Genomic DNA, 18378 nt, shown 5'->3' on the forward strand with positions numbered 1-18378 from the left:
GGGAGTAAAGACTTTTGCTCATAATAATCATGAACCTGGATGTATTCTCATAAGAGTTCCAGTCACCAGGGTGATGAGAGGTCAGGAGTTTCATCAAGAAGATTTTTCTAAAGAAGTACTGAAGGCATACAATTGACATTTGACAATGTTAAAAGTTAGGTGTGAGTGCTTTAATTCCTTAAACACTTTAAAAACTGAATTTTAAACTTTAAAGGAGCACTCAGAGTACTACTCTGGCTGTGTTATGTAATATCTTCCGTGGCTCTGGAGGAGCCTCGTCAAGTCTGAGAAAGTAACCCTGACGATGTCAAAGTGATGTTATTAGGGTGATCTTCAAGTTTTTAACAAAAAGTCTGAGTTACAAACTGGTGGTGTAGCGTTTGAAAGCTGTGGGTGTTAATCAGGTTAACACATTGTGAGTCCTGCAGGTCCTAACATAAATCATGTGGGAGCAGACGGTTTTGACTTTGCTGCGGACTGGAGATTCAATCTGTTATTCAAAATAACAGCAATACAAGGCAAGTCTGACATTTGGAGAAATGTCTCAGTTGTTACCGACAGAAAAAAGACACAAAATCTTTATTTTGTGGCCACAAATGGTCAGAATGTTTGCGGGAACTTGCAGGAATGGAGACACACATAGTGGGAGTTGCCAATAATTGAACATGCTAGGGACTAAAAGTCAAGACATCTCTGCATTTTTAGAATTATGACTCTCAAGTCAAGTCTTACAACTTATGGAACAACAATACTTCACTGAATTATCCCTCACTATCCCCCACTGAAGTATCCCTGAAAGCAACATATTTTTATAGTAACACTGAAATTAAATGTATTAACTACATTAGAGGATTCAGGCATTTCATCATTCGTCTCATATTTATCCATATATCATTCACTCTTTCAACAAATACTATTGAAAAATAAAACATCTTTCAAGGATGTTTTTTACCATACTATTTGTTTCCTCTACGACTGTGGCTATTAACAGACAAAAACAACAGAAATGACTTTAAAAAGTTGTAGATCGTATACAAATGGTTCCATGTATAGTATGTTTCTTAAAAACAATGTGAGAAGGGTGTGAGGAAATGTATGGCAATGACTAATACTAGTAGTAATACCATTTATCCATTTTGAAGCACATGACTGATAATTAATCTAATGTAATGTTGGAATGTTTAAAATGTTGGAATGTTTTATAAAGGTTTTCATTTCATTCCCACATACTATCATTGCTAGGCTGTTTATAGTATTGTAATACTTAAAATTAAATAACACATTTGTACAGTTATTTTTGTTTTAAAACATGCATGGGGGAAAAAATAGCGCAAAGTTGTTGATAGAGCCAAATAGTGCATCATGTTGCTGTCTATTTCCCCAAAAACTAACAATGTCAAAAAAGAAAAGATCTCAGTTTATTTTCGAAAGCTTAGTTTTTGTAATTATGATGGCTAAGATGATGAGAAAAATCTAAAGGTCACTACTCTCCCTGACCTCCCGAAGGGAATTTAGAAAACATTACAGTGCACCACCATTAGGACTGGGAAGGCTGTACTGTAGATAAGAGCACAGCTGAAGATGTTTTTGGTGAATAACAGCCAGTCAAAGGGAAGAGATGCTAGTTTGATGAAGTCTGGGGTTTCCTCTTTTCCAGTTTGATCCAGATGCCTTTCTCTGGTCGCAGGACGAGCTCTCCTACTGGCCGCAGCTCTTCACGTGTCTGACAGGCTTCAACGCTGAAGTTACGCAGAACGGACGCCAGGATCACCTTCTCTTCCATCAGTGCAAAACGCTGACCTGAGGAGCATTACAGTGGAACACACACAAAAGTAAGAGGCTCACTGAGGAAAACTGGAAAGTCAGATCCAGTAGACTACAAATGAAACCTGTTGTGTCCTTACCGATGCAGTTGCGAAGTCCAGCAGAAAAGGGGATATATGCATACGGAGGCCTTCCCACTGAATTCTCAGGCAGAAAGCGCTCAGGCCTGAACTCCTCTGGCTCAGGGAAGTATCGCGGGTCACGGTGGAGAGCATAGGTAATGATGATGGCATTGGCACCTTTGGGCACCTTGAAACCATCTACAGGAACAAAAGAGCCATGAGACATGAGATCAAACAACCTGTCTGAGTGTCTGACCACACTTATTACTGATCAGAATGATAGCTAGAACAACGAAAATATGACCCCAGTTGTTATATATCTAAACTAGCCTTTAATATGATGTATATGATCACATAACCTCTTGTAGCACTTACATGGTGTGACAAACATGTGTGAGAAAGCAAAATGACACAGATACCCTCACAAAAATAAGGCAAAAAGAGCAACAAGCCCACATTCACAGGTGCATTTGCAGAATAAAGACATATAATGTTTTGTCAATTGTAATTTTGTGCAAAACTTTAAATCGCAGCCGTCAGTTACTAGTAGCTACATGGTCTCACAAAAGCACAGTAGCTGCTATTGGCAAGACTAGAAAAATAGACAACATGCTAATACTCAACAAAGAGTTGCTAACTGGCTATGATTTGTTTGGCGTGACACCATATATCAGGTGCATTTGCTTAATTTTTAAATTTTCTTTTTGTCTTCTACTTAACCCCTATACTAGCTCTTATACCAGCTATTTTTTAGTTTAAAAAAAAACAACTTTACCTAGCTTGCTCTTTTACTGTAAGTGTTGGATTTACTATATGTTGCCACCCAGAGAGGCCCTGTTGTATTAATTTAAAGAAACTATGTTGAAATTGGGGAAGACGTGGCTGCAACAACACTGTACAATATATGTTACGTGGCAAAGAAAACTGTTTTTCAAATGAAAATAATAAAAGAAGCCTGGCTTCCCTTGGCTTCCTATAAAGGATATCACTGCCTTGGGGGATTTTCACTCAACAAATTAATGTTTCATTCAAGTGTCATCATTCATCTGTAACTCACTGATATGGCAGTCTTCACCAAGGCTGCGGGCAAAGAAAGGCACAGAGGGAAACAGTCGCAAAGCCTCTTTGATCACACACTCCAGGTATTTGAGCTTCTTCAGGTCCTCCATGTTAACAGGCCGGTCAGATGTACCTTTGCACATTAAACAGAAAACACTGATCTGTTTATTTGCATTCAGTGCTGAAGAGTTGAGCAGAGTGCACACTACTTGTCTAAAGGGTAGGTGTTTTATTACTGTCCTACTTTCATATTGTTGACATATTCTCTACTTTTCCCACCTTTTACAATAGATAAGTGTTCAATAGTACTGTATAGAACACTTCCTACACTTGTGACACACCCCATGGGTTGTGTTTATTTGATAAGTTCAAGAGTAAAGAGCCTTTACTGCCATCATTTGTTAGTTCCAGACAATAATTTAACATTTATATCAACAAATGAATGCGTCTATGCTTGAGGACAAATTTAGATTCTAAAACTGGTGCAAACTGTTCAGCTTTTACTACAAGGCCATCTAGCTTACGTCATGGAAAAAAAATTCATGGTAAATCCACACAGCAGGGAAAATAATTCAATTATTCTCTATGTATTTTGGCAAGGACTTTCACAGCTATTATCCTTGTATAAGCTCCCCTTGCCTTGCAAAGAACAAATGAGTCCCAGCAAAGATGAGTCAAATGGCCTTCGGGCAGGAAAATAAATGATGTCATGAAAGTGAGAAGGTGCGTGCTGATGGGGGTTGAGGGCATGTTTCTGTTACCGAACACCTCCTGAAGCTCTTGTTGAACTTTGCTTTGTGCCTCGGGGTTGGAGCCCAGCAGATGCAGGATCCAGTTCATGGAGGCTGCTGTAGTATCATGTCCCTGCATAATGAGGGCAGTTAAATACAGAAAAACAACACATTATTTCACGGCTTTAAAGAAGCTGCATTAATTGATTTATTTTTTGGGCAACCTGGGGGCACCAGAGAAAGCTACAAACCCAACAATAAAATATAAAATCATTATGGCGAAAGTGTTAGTAAATGGTAGTCTATTTACTGCACACTTCCAGCAGACATGGAGCAACATTCGGTTGAGTTGGTGTTGGGTTTTTGGTCACCCATCAACTGTCAGTCTAATATTTACTCTGCGTTTAGCTCTATGTTGGCCTCCTCCAACTACTGAGGGAAATATCTGCTGCTTAGATGCTAAATGCTCCTCTATGTTCACCAGCTAACTGTTAACTTTGTATTCTGGTGCTAGGCAACAAGCCTACCTTTATCCAAATATAGAATCATGTATTTTTTCATTCATTCTGTGAGTTGTATTTACAACCACCAACCCTGAACATAAAGGTGTCCACTTCCTCCTGAATGTCCTCATGGCTCATCCTGCTGCCATCCTCATATGTGGTCTTCAAGAGCATGTCCAGAAATGCTCGTCTTTTCTTTATGCTCTGATCAGACTCACTGTCTGATTCAGTATAGAGAATGTTCTCTGCTCTTTGGTGTATCACCTGAGATGAAATAAAGGGGAAGGTTGAGGTTGAATGTTGTCCTAAGTTCCTCTTAGCAAACACTGATTTTCAAATAACTCACCTTATCCGTAAAGGAGTGCAAGATCTTGAGTATTCTGTCATGCTCCTGGCCCTCACCAAAGTAGTTGTACATAAAGTCAGGCCAAAACCAAGGTGCCCTCTGTCTGCGGCTGATAATGTCACTCATTCTAGGGACAAAAATTTAAAAAGAAGGCAGAAACATTACATTATAAATCAGTTATTATTCCCTTATTATTGTCTGTATTTATTTGAAAGCAAAGAAAATGAAAAGAACTCACTTGTACACACTCTTAACATACTCAGAATCAGAATTACTCTGGGCGTAAACTTTCTTTCCCATTGCAGTTTCTGAAAGGACATTGTTTTGTCTTTATAATTGTAAATGGATAATAATCGATGCAAATGGAGGTATGAGGTTTATCCAATCCGAACATGCACTTTCAGTGTTCATATACTCACCACAGATAATGTCCAGAGCACACAGTGTTATGTGACTGAAGCAGTTGAATGGGCCCTTCCCTGCCTGCTTCTCCAGCTTCTCCACCAGGATCTCTGCCTGCTCGTTCATCACTTCCAGGAAGTCCATCAGAATGGAGAAGTGGAAGGTGGGAGTCAACATCTTTCTCCGCTGACGCCACTTAAGCCCAGTGCTGATCAAAAGACATCAAAGAGGGAGTAAGACGGTGAGAGAGAACACAAGACCCACATGCATATTCTATAGGATGAAAACAGTTAATTTGTTAAATTATTATTTGTCTGAATTATGATTATAATTATAAACATTGATCTCAGATTCATTATCTGCCCCCACGGACTTGTAAACCGTGCCCCATGGTTACACTGGGCTGAGGTCAGCAGCAGTAGGCCATTATGGCTTTTGACCAGTATATGTCACTATACAGTAAGAAAGAAGCTGCAGTGATCCATCACATTTACTACCCACATATATTTTATATTTATATTTGACATGATAAAATACTTACTATACCACTTCCCTTGCATCATATGCACTATGCACAAATGATACCACACGGTATAATATAATTAAAAACTTACTTTTTGATGTGGTATTACAAAACAAAACAAAAAAATGTCCATGTGTATTATCTTCTGTATATTGTTTACACATGATATGGGGGAAGTGGTATTGTAAGTATTTTAAATGAGTCATTTTGTGGGTAGTATCTATATTAGAGATGACTGCTTGTTTTTATTGTATAGTGACATCTTCTGGCCAAAAGCTACATAAGCTACTGCTGCTGGCTACCACCAAAACATCATGTGCATGGATTCATAAACTGAATGTACAGACTTACACTTTGCCCCCCCACCCGTTTTTTCTCTAGAATCAGTCCAGTATTCCTACTGGAACAGATTCCCTGTTAATGAATCATATTAATTGCAGTGACCCCCCCCCCCCCCCCCCCCCCCATTCAAGGCCAAAATCTCCAGAGAATATAATGAAATCTTACATTTTGATTTTCACAATCAGCCACAACATTATGAGCACTGACAGAATAACACTGATTATCTGGTTGTCATGGCACCTGTCAGTGGGTGGGATATATTAGGCAGCAAGTGAACATTTTCCTTTTCCCATCCTCAAAGTCGATGTGTTAGAAGCAAGAAAAATGGGCAGCATGAGGATTTGAGCAACTTTGACAAGGGCCAAATTGTGATGGCTAGATGACTGGGTCAGAGCATCTCTAAAAACTGCATGCTCATTGGATCGCAGTGGGAGGTGCAAGGCTGGGCCAGGTGGTCCAATCCAAGAAGAAAGGTGTCAGAACACACAGTGCATTGCAGTTTGCATCTGGGACATAAAGATGGTCATATTATTGGTATTTATTTATTTCATCATCATTTTTTTTCTTTCTCTTTATAAATGCAAGCTGCTTTTCTGATCATCACCGCCAGACTTAATATTGTGCACAGGAGAGCCACAGGCACATACCTGGTGAGAAGACCAGTTCCAAGCCAAGGGTGAAGGAAGTTGTATACAGTGGCTTTTTCCATATGAATAGGGTTGGTCAGAACTGCCTGTAAAAAAAATAAGACAAATTAAACAAGTTTAGCTTAGTTTAACAAGTTGTCATTTTAAAAAAGAGTTGGAATTCAACTTGAGCTGTTTTAAAGTGCTTCAATTTGGTTTCATAGTTATGGCTGTAACAGTTGGACTGTAATTGCTTTTAAAAAAAAGTCCTAAAGAATCCTATTCAGTTACTGCGATGACTTGTTTCATAAAATAAATAATATTTACAAGATAAGGCATGTGGACTTTGAACAAGTTACACCTACAGTATGCATACTTGGTGTTGTAAAAGTGGAGTTACTATACCTCAACAGTTTCAGTGTGAAACAGGATCACAAATGGAACTATTCCAATCCAGAGTTTAAGCAGCGGTGCATTCGAGAACTCCTGGGTATAATCCACAATTTGACGAAAGAAATCTGAAACGAAGATAAAACATCTCTATATACAGTAATGGAGCATTAAGTGGGCGTGTAGGCAATCACAGCTGAGTTCCACTGTGCCTAATGCTCTATTACTTGACAATCTACACATAAATCAGCCTATGGGGCCTCTTATACCATGTTGGATGCTTTCTTACCTCCTGCATTATTTTTGAACTGCAGTGCATTTCCAATGAAGGGATATGTTCCTTCCACCCCTGGAATAGGCTTCATCTCAAACCATTTGTGCAGGTAACCGCTGAGCAGCTTGTAGGTGATGTAGGTCAGAGCAGCAATGAAGATGCTCACTCCAAGTAAAGGTACTGAGTAACTACCAAGTTCAACTGCCATCTTTCTGCCGTGTGTACGTACAGCGTATGTGTGTATTTAAGCTGCAGCACAAGGTTTTCCTCCTGTGTCTTCGCTATAAATATGCGACATGTATTCTTTTGCTTTGCCCCTCCTTTTCTCTGCAGCCAATCCACTGACAGCTCACTGGGTTAAAGGGTGGCTCACTGTATTTATTATGGTTATGGTATTGTATAACATGCTTTAGGATAAAATACAAGATAAATAACATTAAAGGTAGGAGATAAATAATGAATGAATTCTAGGATAAAAGATAAGAGATGGTAAATGTTTTAAATGATAAAGATGTTAATTATTTACCTTGTGAGTGCTGACTGGCCCTGACCAAGGCCTTTGTCCTATTTATTTTCGCCTCGTCTGGTATTTGTCAACATACTTTCAAATCATGCCAACCTGATTATAAATAACATCCTTATCTTAGCGGCAGATTATTATGATCAAAACAGGTTTTCATTGTCGTAAAATTAATGCAAATAACATATGGGTCTTGACTTGAACGATACTCTTTTTAGTCACATGAGAACTTTTATATTATATGCTTATAAATAGTTACTGAGTAATTATTTACTGTTTTTTAATAGGTTGTAATAGGTAATAGGTTTTTTTTCAAACACTGTAAATAACATATTTTTGTGTGTGTAGATTTTATTGTAAAAGTAGGTAAGACAAGTGTAAAGTAAGTATTCTGGAGGCATTATGTAGTTTGTGGTGCCTCAAAATGGACCTGTTAAATCAATATCTCTGTGTCAGGGCCTCAGCTAGCATGAAGGATATTGAGGTCATGTACTATTTACTTTACATTCATTTAATTTAAGTGGTGTTAGGCCAACAACATAACAAACAACCACTTCAGCATGCCTTCCGCTCAATTCTGTGCCTGGCATTGTCGAGAAGACAATTCCCCAAAATGGGCATTGCTCAGTGAACCAACCCTGTGTACTATACAGTACAATTAAACACTTACCTGCAGTAGGTGGGAAAAGTAGAGAATATGTCAAGCATATAGAAGTAGGAGAAAGTTCAACAGCACCAAAGCTGAGAAGACACTTTTTAAATTAGACAAGTAGTGTGCACTCTGTTCAACTCTTCAGTAGTGAATGTAAATAAACAGTGTTTTCTGTTAAATGTGCATCTGACCAGCCTGTTAACACAGAGGACCCATTTGATCAAAGAGGCTTTACGACTGTTTCCCTCTGTGCCTTTATTTGCCCGCAGCCTTGGTGAAGACTGCCATATCAGTGAGTTACTGATGAATGACACTTGAATTTGAATCATTTGTTGACAAAAAATCCCCTCAGGCAGTAGTATTTTCTTTTTTTGGTGGTGGTGTTGGTATACTACTGTATATTGTATAGTGTTGTTGCAGCCATGTTTTCCCCAATTTTCCACAGAGTTTCTTCAAACTGGTAAAAATAGGGCAAAAGGTAAAGTTGGCATTATTTGATTAATAAGTAGTGCTGTTGGAACACGAGTTATAGGAGCTAGTGCAGGAGTACAATAGGAATTAAGATAAACACACCTTGATTATGTTATCAGACCAAACAAATAGCCAGTTAGCAACTTTGTGCCAATGACTGTTTCATAGTTTTATTGTCTAGCTAGTAGCAGCTACCATGCTTTTGTAAAACCATGTAGCTAATAGCAGTTGAACAATCAATTTGGTGGTTTTTTTTTCGTTGTTGTTTTATTTAAAGTCCAAAAAATTGACTCAGTTTTACTAAATGTTTATATCTTTAGTAATATATGACAGTCTTGACACATATTGTATACAAGACATATGGTGTCATATATTAGATACATACTAAAAGAAAACAATAAAAGCAAAGAAAAACATATATATAAAGCATTTGTATGGTTTCCTATCCGCTCATCTGTTAGAGCATATGCACCACACAGCTCCTTACTGCAATGGTTTGAATCCAGCCTGGGCCCTATGCTGAATGTCATCCTGTCTCTCTCTCTTTTATTAAATACAAACAAAAAACAACATACAATGTTTTAACAAATTTTGTAAAAGACATAAAATACATATAAAACATAAACATTTACAATAAGGAGGGAAAGGGAAATTCCAATTCCAATTTCTTTTTCCTTTCAATCTGGGATGGACCTAGAAAAGTCATTTAATTTTTTGAGAGTATGTGTGCAAGAAGATATGATCGTATACGTCATATTGAAGGGTAGTTCAAGTTTATTACAAGTGGGGTCATATTTCCTCAGTTCTCGCTATCATTCCAATCAGTAATAATGGCAGTGTACAGGACACCAGTGATCAGATACTCAGACAGGTTGTATGATCTCATGGCTCATATTTCTTGCCTATCACACTAGTGATGTCACCTTTTCCCAGGCCTCAGCCAAAGCCCTCACCCCTCTCCTCCTCTCTCCCTCTCTAAATGTGACGCGTCCCAGTCAGAGGGGTTATGCTTGAGGTTTCTGCCTCTTAAAGGAAGCCTTTCCTGGCCATGGATTTTAAATTACAGCAGAAAATAAACACTTTGATAAATAACAAAACAAACACAACAATTCATATTTCCAGGTGATTATACACAAATGAAAAACATATCTATGAATATGATATTCCACTTCTGTCAATATATCCACCTAAATGTTACACACTAGACCTTGAACTAGCTTATTTCAGGCATCTAACCAAAAACCCATTCTAAAAACCAAAGTATCATATTCTACCAATACATACCCCTAAATCTTACACACCTTTAATTCTGTGTATCACATCCAGAAATGCTGCTGTGTGTGTTGCACTGTTATGCTCCTCAAGTCAGTGTGTTATCGTCCATTCTGGAATAACTTTTAACGTTTAAGATTGTCCTAAACTTGCCAGAGAGCTCATCTTGCAAACAGAGGAGGGCATCTGGATCAAAATGGAAAAGGTTACAACTACTCTGGAAAAACATCTTCTGTTGAGGTTTTAATCTATAGTACGTCCTTCCCAGTTCGAATGGTGGTGCACTGTAATCTTTTCTAAAACCCCTTTCGAGGTCAGGGAGAGTAGTGACCTTGGTGTTTATATTTTAGAATTTTCTCATCATCATGGACATCATAATTACAAAAAATGACCCATATAAAAATACACTGCATCATATAGCTGTCTATCAACAACTATGCGCTATTTTTGTGCCCCGGGAATGTTTTAAAACAAAAATAACTATACAAATATTACTTTATTTTATGTAGTAAAATGTTAGAAACTCCTAAGCAATAATAGTATTTGGGAATGAAATAAAAAGCTTTATAAAGCTTTATAAAACATACAGCCAGTGTATGACTTTTAGAAAATAATTGATCATTTTGAAACACATTATTGACTGGGATAAATGGGACTACTTCACTGGTATCACTGCCATTTATTTTCTCACATGCAAACATGGAATACATGAAGCCAACTATTTTATGTCCTTTTTTTGTGGCATTTCTGTTATCTTTGTTAATAGCCACAATTAAAGAGGAAGGGATATGAATGTTCAAATTATTCATTTAAAAGTCATATTCTGCCATCGCATAACAAGACCATATAAGAAATATAAAACCTAAAACAACTTCTTTGTTTATTTCGTTGTTTTTTTTCCTAACAGTTATGTTTTGATAAGCCTTATTTAGCCATTTACTGTATATGTAGAGTTTAAAACATCTGAAAACAGGATGATTTTTGTACCTTACTAGTTACAGAATAGGCAAATAATAAATACACAAATAAGCCATAGTTTTTTGTGTGTGTGCAGATACACACAGAGCCACTTTTTTGCACATTAGAGTTTCCCCTTTTGCTCATTCATAAACTGTTTAACATTCAAATTAAAACACTTGTTTTTGTTGTATATAAAGCTGCAATGCAATGGAAATACAATAAGGTTTGTACAGTTTACAGTGCATAGTCGAATAAGCACAATATTTACACAGAGGGCAAAACAATCCACAGTTGGTAGAAATAAGCGATAACTGAACAAACACTGGTAATTAATATTATAATAAGAACTTCCCATTACTATCAGTGGAATACTTTCACTCCTGCAATCGATTAGTCATGCCAAGTGCTATGAGGAGCTTCTGGTGAAAGGCCGGTACCCTCTCCTTGTGGACAGGCCAGTCCAGGATGCAGCATGGACGCAACATGCCCCTGCGGAGGAAGAGTGAGCGAGATAACTTGTAGTCGTGAACATCCTGCAGGAAGACCAGTACCACAGAGTCCCTGCTGGCTTCAATGACCTGGTGAAGTGCATGGTAGGCTTTAAATCTGGATAGGTATGAGGGCAGAGAGACAACTTTGAGAATTCACTTTATCACAAATACACAACATGAATGCCTATGTAACCCAGACAAAATACACTACACATCACACATTTCTAAATGACATATTTTATTTTTACTTGGCTTTAATCTTTTGTATAATTTATAATAATGTATAGCAGTGTATGTTTGATTTACCGTCTACACCAGGGATCTCTGAGAAGAGTTTCAGTGACGACAAACAAGATTTTTCGAGACTTTCTCATATTATCCACAATGGATTCAAGCTGGGACATGCCAGGGACTGAATCTCGATCCTCCAAACAAAACCTGCAGTTGTCATTCTCCAAGGGGACCATCCTTCTCTCAACCCAGCTGGCATCTTCCTCAGCATGTATGACGTAAGCATCATACTCAAATTCCCTGCCCTCTTCAACTCTGGCATCACTAAGCCCTAATGTGCGATTGATCAATATGTTCCAATAAAACTGAATCCTCCAGCCGTGGAACCGCACCAGAAGTGCAGTTACCATCAGCATGATGACAGTGGTGCTGCTCAGTATGTAAAGAGTCTGAAATGGGGTCATATCTTTGCAAGAGAGGGTGTCAAAATCCATGACAGAGCGGTTAAAGTAAGCTAGTGGAGTGTTGCACATATACTCGTCCCTGAGACCTGGCACATTGGTCATATTTTTGTTATTCAACCATGTCACGAACCACAGGATGCTCTCACATGTGCAGTCAAATGGATTTTTTCCCATGAGAAGCAGGCTGAGGTTGCTCATAGGTGTTTTGAACACTTCGGGCCTCACAGTTGTGATCAGATTCTTCTGTAAAAATAAAAGCTGCAGTGAGTTGAGATCATCAAAAATGGAGTCCTTAAGACTATTGAGGAGATTGCTACCCAGGCTTAGTTCACGGAGGTCACTCAGCCCTCTCAGAGCATCTGCTGGGATCTCATCCAGCCCGTTACTATCCATCAGTAAGGTTTTCAAGTTCCGTGCCCATTTGAGAAACAACACTGGCCCACCTAGGTTGGCGCTCTTCCACAAACGGGCTAAGTTATTGTGTTGGAGCTTCAGCACCTTTAGGTTCACAACCCCCTCCAACATATTCTCTCGGATGTTACCAATGTTGTTGTTGCTGAGATCCAGGATGGTGAGGTTGGACAGGCGACTGAATGGAGAGGGATCCGGGTTCAAGGCTTTGGCTGTAAGACTTTTTCCCAAAGTCAGAACCCTAAGATTGGGAACATTAACAAACGACGTGGAGCTCAGATTGACTGTCAGGTGATTATAGGACATGTGAATCTCTTGAACTTGGCTCAGGCCTTCAAACTCTTTGCCAGTGAGAATTTGTTTAATAAAGTTGTGATCTAGAACAAGAGTAGTGAGATTACTGAAAACAGAGAAGGCTCCAGGATTAATCTTTGTTATGGCTGTTCCTGTCAGATTTAGCTTTGTGAGAGGTGATCCGGCTAGTGAGACTAAGGTCTTGTTGGTGATATTTCTGAGCGAGGTATAAGTACTCCAACTTATATCAAGTTCTTTAAGACTTGTCAAGCCTGTAAAAGTGTGCTCTGTGAGTTCCCGAACTGCAGTACTCTGTAATATCAAACTCTCAAGGGCACTTAATGGTTGGAAGGAGAAATCATCAATAATCGGGGTGGAGGAGGTATGACTTTTCACAAGAGCTTTTGTCAATTTGAGTTTTTTCAAACTTTTGAGCCCCTGAAATGTCTCCTTGGTCACATGCTTAATGTTATTGTCCGACAAAATTAGAGTCTGAAGTCTGGGCAGCCACTGAAATGAGCCTGGTTCAATTTTGCCCATTCCATTATAGGACAGATCCAGGAAGGTTAGATATGTTTTTTGTAGCCCTGAAAATGTTTTGTTGGTGAGTGTGACCAGCTTCATTTTCCGAAGAGACAGGGTATCAATGGCTGTCCCTGACAGCTCTAAGCAGAGTTTAGCAATAATCAGAGTGCCCATTTTGCTCCCATCCATGATTAAAGTGTGTAGTCCTGAAATGGGCTTAAAGCAACCAGGCTCCAACTGCAACAAAACATAAAGAGATCTTGCAGTGAGACAAAAAAGGGAAACAAAACAGACAACTGAAAGATAAGGTGCTCCAATAACTCTACATCCTACCAGGATTCTAACACTGACAATTACATTTCATGTCCCATTTCTAGGGAAGTTTCTTACTATTTTTAGAGACACAGATGACAGGTTGAGGGTCTGTAGAAAAGATGAATGGTTAAGGAAGGAAAAGTCATCTTTCTTCAGAGTGTTGATGTTATTGAATGCCAAGTTGAGGTTCACCAGGCTGGGCAGCTGAGGCTGAGAGCCGAGCTTGGCTGATTGCAATTTGTTTGCGGAAACATCAAGAAACTTTAGGCTCTGTGAATTATAAAAGGAGAACAAAAACAACATAAAGTGTCATTTAATGCAATGCATGAATTGATACCACTCTCATGTCTGTACAGTAAATATGTAGCTGGAGGCAGCAAGCACTCAGCTGGGGCAAAAGAGTTTTTTTCTCCTAAAAATTACAATTCACTATCATCTCATTGTCTATTTTCAGTCATCATCACTATTATTGTACCCTCGTTCATGAGGCTTTCACTTTCTCTCCAGCTATCAAACATCCAACTTATCAGCGCAACATGTAGCCTACCTGTAGTGCAGAGAAAGGCTCTCCTTGTAGTTTTAGCCTATTACTAGCCATATTCAACCTTGTTAGATTAGTGCAATGGCTCACATCCTCCTTCTTGAGAATATACACTTCATTGTGCTCTATATTTAAAGTCTGCAGCAGAGGCAATGTCTGGCACAAACCCCCGTCCAGCTTGGTGATACTGTTGAAACCGACATCAAGGTGGAGGAGGCCTGGGTATGGGGTTAGTGAGTCAGGGGGAATCCCCGGCAATCTGTTGTGAGACATGTCCAGGCTGGTAAGGTTGCTGGGAAGGTTTGGGGGGACCGCACTGAGGCTGAGATGACTGCAGTCAGCTCTACGGTCTTGCACATGGCAGGACGTCTTCTTCTGGCAAGCCACGCAATTGTACGATCCCGTCATAAAGAAACATGTGATGATCACCGCTGAGAGGAGAAGGGAACGATGGGCATGCATTGTTTCAAAAACCTTTAAAAAAGAAAGAAAAAAAAATGTACATGAACCTTGAACCTAGATTAATTAATTTTGGCAACTTGGGGGCCAAAAAATAAGAATAACACTGACATATTATCATATTATAATGCTGTAAACATGTTAGCAGTTACCTGTTTGCACATCAGGCAGACACAGAGCAACATTACAAAATGTTTGGAGTCGTGTTTCTGGCAACGTCCAATATGCACTCTTCTTTTAGCTCTGTTTTGGTTTAAAAATATCTGACTCTTTAGCACCTAAAATCCTCTATTATGTTCATCAATTAATTGTTGATTTTGACTCTCTTCAGTTTAGTGTCAGCTAACCCTGCATCTTTACAGTGAAAAGACATTTAAAATAGATTCAAAAGTGAAGTGAAGGTGTTGAAGATGGGATTTGCAACAGTGACATTTTTCATCCTCTTCAATGTGCAAATAATAGCCACTTTGGAGCCTAAAACAACATCCAAATTTCTCAGTTGAAAGCCAGTATAGATATAAAAATTCACCCTTATATGGTACTCAAATACCCAGTCTCCTCAGGGAAGGCCCTGTACTTAAACCAAACATTCACAGCATCTTCCTACTGAACCTAACAAAAGGCAAAAAGGCCTAAGATTAACTTCACACAATACCACAAGTCCCGGTGCATATACCTTCGGAGTAGTCGAAGCTGTAACCAATACACTTTGCACATGTGTGTTACAGCAGTAAGGGCAATTCATGTACAGAACTTCACCCATTACAATATCCCAGGAGCTTTTTTGGCAGCACAAATCCTCCATATATATTTTTCATATGAAACATTAAATGCGTTGAAATTACCTGTTTGTGCAGAACACATTTTGTTGAATATGACTTTGAGGAAATACCCTCACACTAATCAATATCTCTCTCTCAACCTAAAACTGAACAAAACATTCAAAGGATCAAACAAATTCATTTTTTGTGACACGTTGACATTGTAATCGCATTTTAGTTGTTTTCAACTCACGGGGTAAAGTGGGTTTATCAGAGCCTTTTGGTAAAAATAAACTACCGTGCAACTGGAAAGGAAGTCGATGAGAGGAGCCATTCGAAACAGATGTGCTCTGTAAAACCAAAATACCTCATATAGCTGAGGGGAAGTGAGTCAGATCGGGTGATAATTCATTCGTCACTATGAGCAACATCTTTTACTTTACTCATTCGCTCTACTGTTAATATAAAAATATCAACTGATTGGTGCAGCTTTAATACACAGAATAGTCCATGAATGTTTACTCAGTAGAGAAAATAAGTTATCATTTTGTTTCATTTATGACATTACCACATTTTAAATTCTGCCAACAAAAACATCTGTCCCAAAGGTATATTATTACTCACAGGATGCCAACATCTCTTAAGTCTGACTATTACCGATATAATACCAGCAGACTTCTTACCAGATTTGCATACAGGCTGCAAACAGAAGGCATTCACTTGCAGCACCACTGTCTTTACTCTCCAGGACCGCAGTCTAGACTCTCAGTGGGAGCTCAAAAAGCCTGCAGAAACAAAACGAGGAAATAAGGAAATGAGAAACTGGAAGCTCCGGTTTCACTTCTGTATCAGGGTCTACATCCACTGGACATGGAGCTGTTTCTTGCAGAAGGATAAGCAGAGGTATTAGGAAGTTTGAGTGACATTTAAACTCACATTCTACAACCAATGTTGTTCACATACTTCAGATTATTAAACATTCACAGTGGCTGCAGACATTGGTAAGGATCTGGTGAGGCGTGGTGTACACAGGCGGAGGTGGTTACATTTAGGCACAATAATCATCAGAGTGGGACGGACGTTGTCTTGGAAGGAAAACGCTGCACCTCTACCGTAATCTACGTCTGTGTGTGTTACATAAGGGTAAATTAAAGCCAATTGCGTTTCCAATCGCCAATTAAATGATAAATCCCGTCTATCTGTTTTAAAAACATAAATGACAGAGCACACATTCTTTATTAACTTGCTTTAACCACCAATGATTGTAATAAAACAAGCCGTGTTCGTGTTGACGCTTATCGCTGTGTGGAATCAATACCGTAAATGTACGAATAGACGTGCAGGACATTTAACGTGGAGACTTTAGTTGCAGTTTTCAGACATACAAGGAATTTAACTCGGGTTTTTAAGTTGCTCTCAGTGTGCTACTCACAGTCCCAACAACAGTTTGAAGGATGATAGAAACAGGCATGCAGCTAAAAGACAACAAAGGCGAGCTAAGCCAGGTAATAATAAAGGTGAAGAAATAGATATAGGCTATAAATATATAGAAAACCAACGATGCCCAACGGCATACAACGTGTATATACAAGTGTTTATGTAAATTGTACACAATACAAATAGTTCAAAGAAATGAATGGATATATTTGAAGTGGTTAGTTATGTATATGTATGTATGTAGGCTATAATCTGCAGGATTTATATTGGCAATGGTGGACATGTACAGGTTAAAAATAGTGTGTTTAAACTAAATATATAATCTGCAAGTGTAAATACTTTAAATAGCTATAATGCCTGTGATTAGTTTAAAAGAACATCACTGTTGATACTGTGTATGCCTGTGCTGTCTCAATGGCTATGTATTGTATTTTTTGAGATTTTGTAAGGCTTTTTTTTTTTTACTTTTATACATCCTCTGAAAACCAAGCATGACTCCTGGCCTTTCTTTATGTGTTCGACTTCTTGCTCTCTGCTGTGTAGTTGACAAGAATTAACTTGTCTTCAGTCACTAATGCCTGTTCCGGAAGACCGGTAGTCCAAGTCTTGCTCTGAAATAACCTGTTATGCCAGGTGCTCAAATCCATGCAATCAAACCTTATTTATTTATATTATATATATTATATGGGTAAGATTATGATGTATTAGTTTGTTCTTAATTCAAATAACATAAATGGATCTGCCTATAAACTGTACAGTTGCAATTATTTGTATACGGTTGTTAAAATTCAACACTCAACGGCTTCCTCATTCAGAATAATAAATCAGGCAGGTACTGCATGGTATCACTTTATTTGTTTAGTCCAAAGTTGAACTATTAGGTAACACTGACATACAATGGACACTGATCCTGTAGGAAGTAACCATTCAACCTAAGTGTGACCGGTAAATATGTTCATGTTCTAAGAGCAGCTGCTGCCCTCAACCTACAATAGATACAATATATATATATATAATATTTTTTTTCCCTTGCAGGTGGAAGTGAGAGCTTGACTCACCTGTGGCATACAGTTCCCTAAAAATAGATGCTGCAACAGTCAAGATGCAGAAGTAAGAGAATCCAAGAGAAGAAGACTGCTCATGTCTGTAGAATCCACACAGGGGTGTAGACAGTATCAACACGTCTTTTGTTGGCCTTACCTGCCTTTGCTCGAATGCACTTTAAAAGTTGTATGGCAAGGGTGGATGTTATCCTTTCACTTACTCTTTTTGGTCATCTTCAAAGTAGAAATCTTCATCAAGTCATATGATGATGGTTAATTCTTTATCGTTTTATAAGTCAACATGCCCTCATTTAGGACACCAGAGAAGTGAAACTGGAGTAAGCTAAACTGGGAGGGGAAAAAATAAATGGGTTACTTTGAAATAACCACTAGAGGGCAGTAAAATACTGTTATTGAGCCACTCAACCTCCCAGCAACATGTCATCCTG

The 18378-nt window shown here is 38.6% G+C and overlaps 2 protein-coding genes across 4 annotated transcripts; both read right to left on the reverse strand.

Moving 5' to 3' along the window:
* Nucleotides 1-593: 593 nt before the first annotated feature.
* LOC118327249 (cytochrome P450 4V2) lies at nt 594-7341 on the reverse strand. The gene is made up of 11 exons (XM_035660538.1): nt 7098-7341; nt 6824-6936; nt 6440-6525; nt 4945-5135; nt 4764-4833; nt 4526-4652; nt 4270-4443; nt 3707-3809; nt 2944-3078; nt 1905-2084; nt 594-1800 (listed from the first exon to the last, which is right to left on the reverse strand). Exons 1-11 carry the CDS (start codon nt 7288-7290, stop codon nt 1622-1624), a joined length of 1551 nt encoding a protein of 516 aa, XP_035516431.1. The 5' UTR covers nt 7291-7341; the 3' UTR covers nt 594-1621.
* Nucleotides 7342-9376: 2035 nt separating this feature from the next.
* On the reverse strand, nt 9377-18245 carry tlr3 (toll-like receptor 3). 3 transcript variants are annotated; one of them, XM_035660871.1, is made up of 6 exons: nt 18151-18245; nt 16133-16234; nt 14236-14703; nt 13764-13958; nt 11755-13610; nt 9377-11563 (listed from the first exon to the last, which is right to left on the reverse strand). In XM_035660871.1, exons 2-6 carry the CDS (start codon nt 16163-16165, stop codon nt 11332-11334), a joined length of 2784 nt encoding a protein of 927 aa, XP_035516764.1. In that variant the 5' UTR covers nt 16166-16234; nt 18151-18245; the 3' UTR covers nt 9377-11331. The 3 variants fall into 3 exon arrangements, with proteins under 3 accessions (XP_035516764.1, XP_035516765.1, XP_035516762.1); XM_035660872.1 differs by lacking the exon at nt 18151-18245 and adding an exon at nt 16413-16523; XM_035660869.1 differs by lacking the exon at nt 18151-18245 and adding an exon at nt 16386-16523.
* Nucleotides 18246-18378: the final 133 nt, after the last annotated feature.

Source organism: Morone saxatilis, unplaced genomic scaffold, assembly GCF_004916995.1.
Source record: "Morone saxatilis isolate NCDOM2014 unplaced genomic scaffold, NCSU_SB_2.0 Contig17, whole genome shotgun sequence".
Taxonomy (NCBI): Eukaryota; Metazoa; Chordata; class Actinopteri; family Moronidae; genus Morone; species Morone saxatilis.

What these genes read in the sequence shown, in the direction of transcription:
- LOC118327249 (XM_035660538.1), bottom strand. Translation starts at nt 7,290, where the DNA reads ATGGCAGTTGAACTTGGTAGTTACTCAGTACCTTTACTTGGAGTGAGC. An exon ending in GTTCAAAAATAATGCAGGAG is followed by an intron (nt 6,937 to 7,097) that starts GTAAGAAAGCAT and finishes TCTTCGTTTCAG; the next exon opens with ATTTCTTTCGTCAAATTGTG. An exon ending in GGAACTGGTCTTCTCACCAG is followed by an intron (nt 5,136 to 6,439) that starts GTATGTGCCTGT and finishes TCTTTTGATCAG; the next exon opens with CACTGGGCTTAAGTGGCGTC.
- tlr3 (XM_035660871.1), bottom strand. Translation starts at nt 16,165, where the DNA reads ATGCCTTCTGTTTGCAGCCTGTATGCAAATCTG. An exon ending in GCAGCCTGTATGCAAATCTG is followed by an intron (nt 14,704 to 16,132) that starts GTAAGAAGTCTG and finishes TCTTTTTTAAAG; the next exon opens with GTTTTTGAAACAATGCATGC. An exon ending in AGAGATCCCTGGTGTAGACG is followed by an intron (nt 11,564 to 11,754) that starts GTAAATCAAACA and finishes ATACCTATCCAG; the next exon opens with ATTTAAAGCCTACCATGCAC.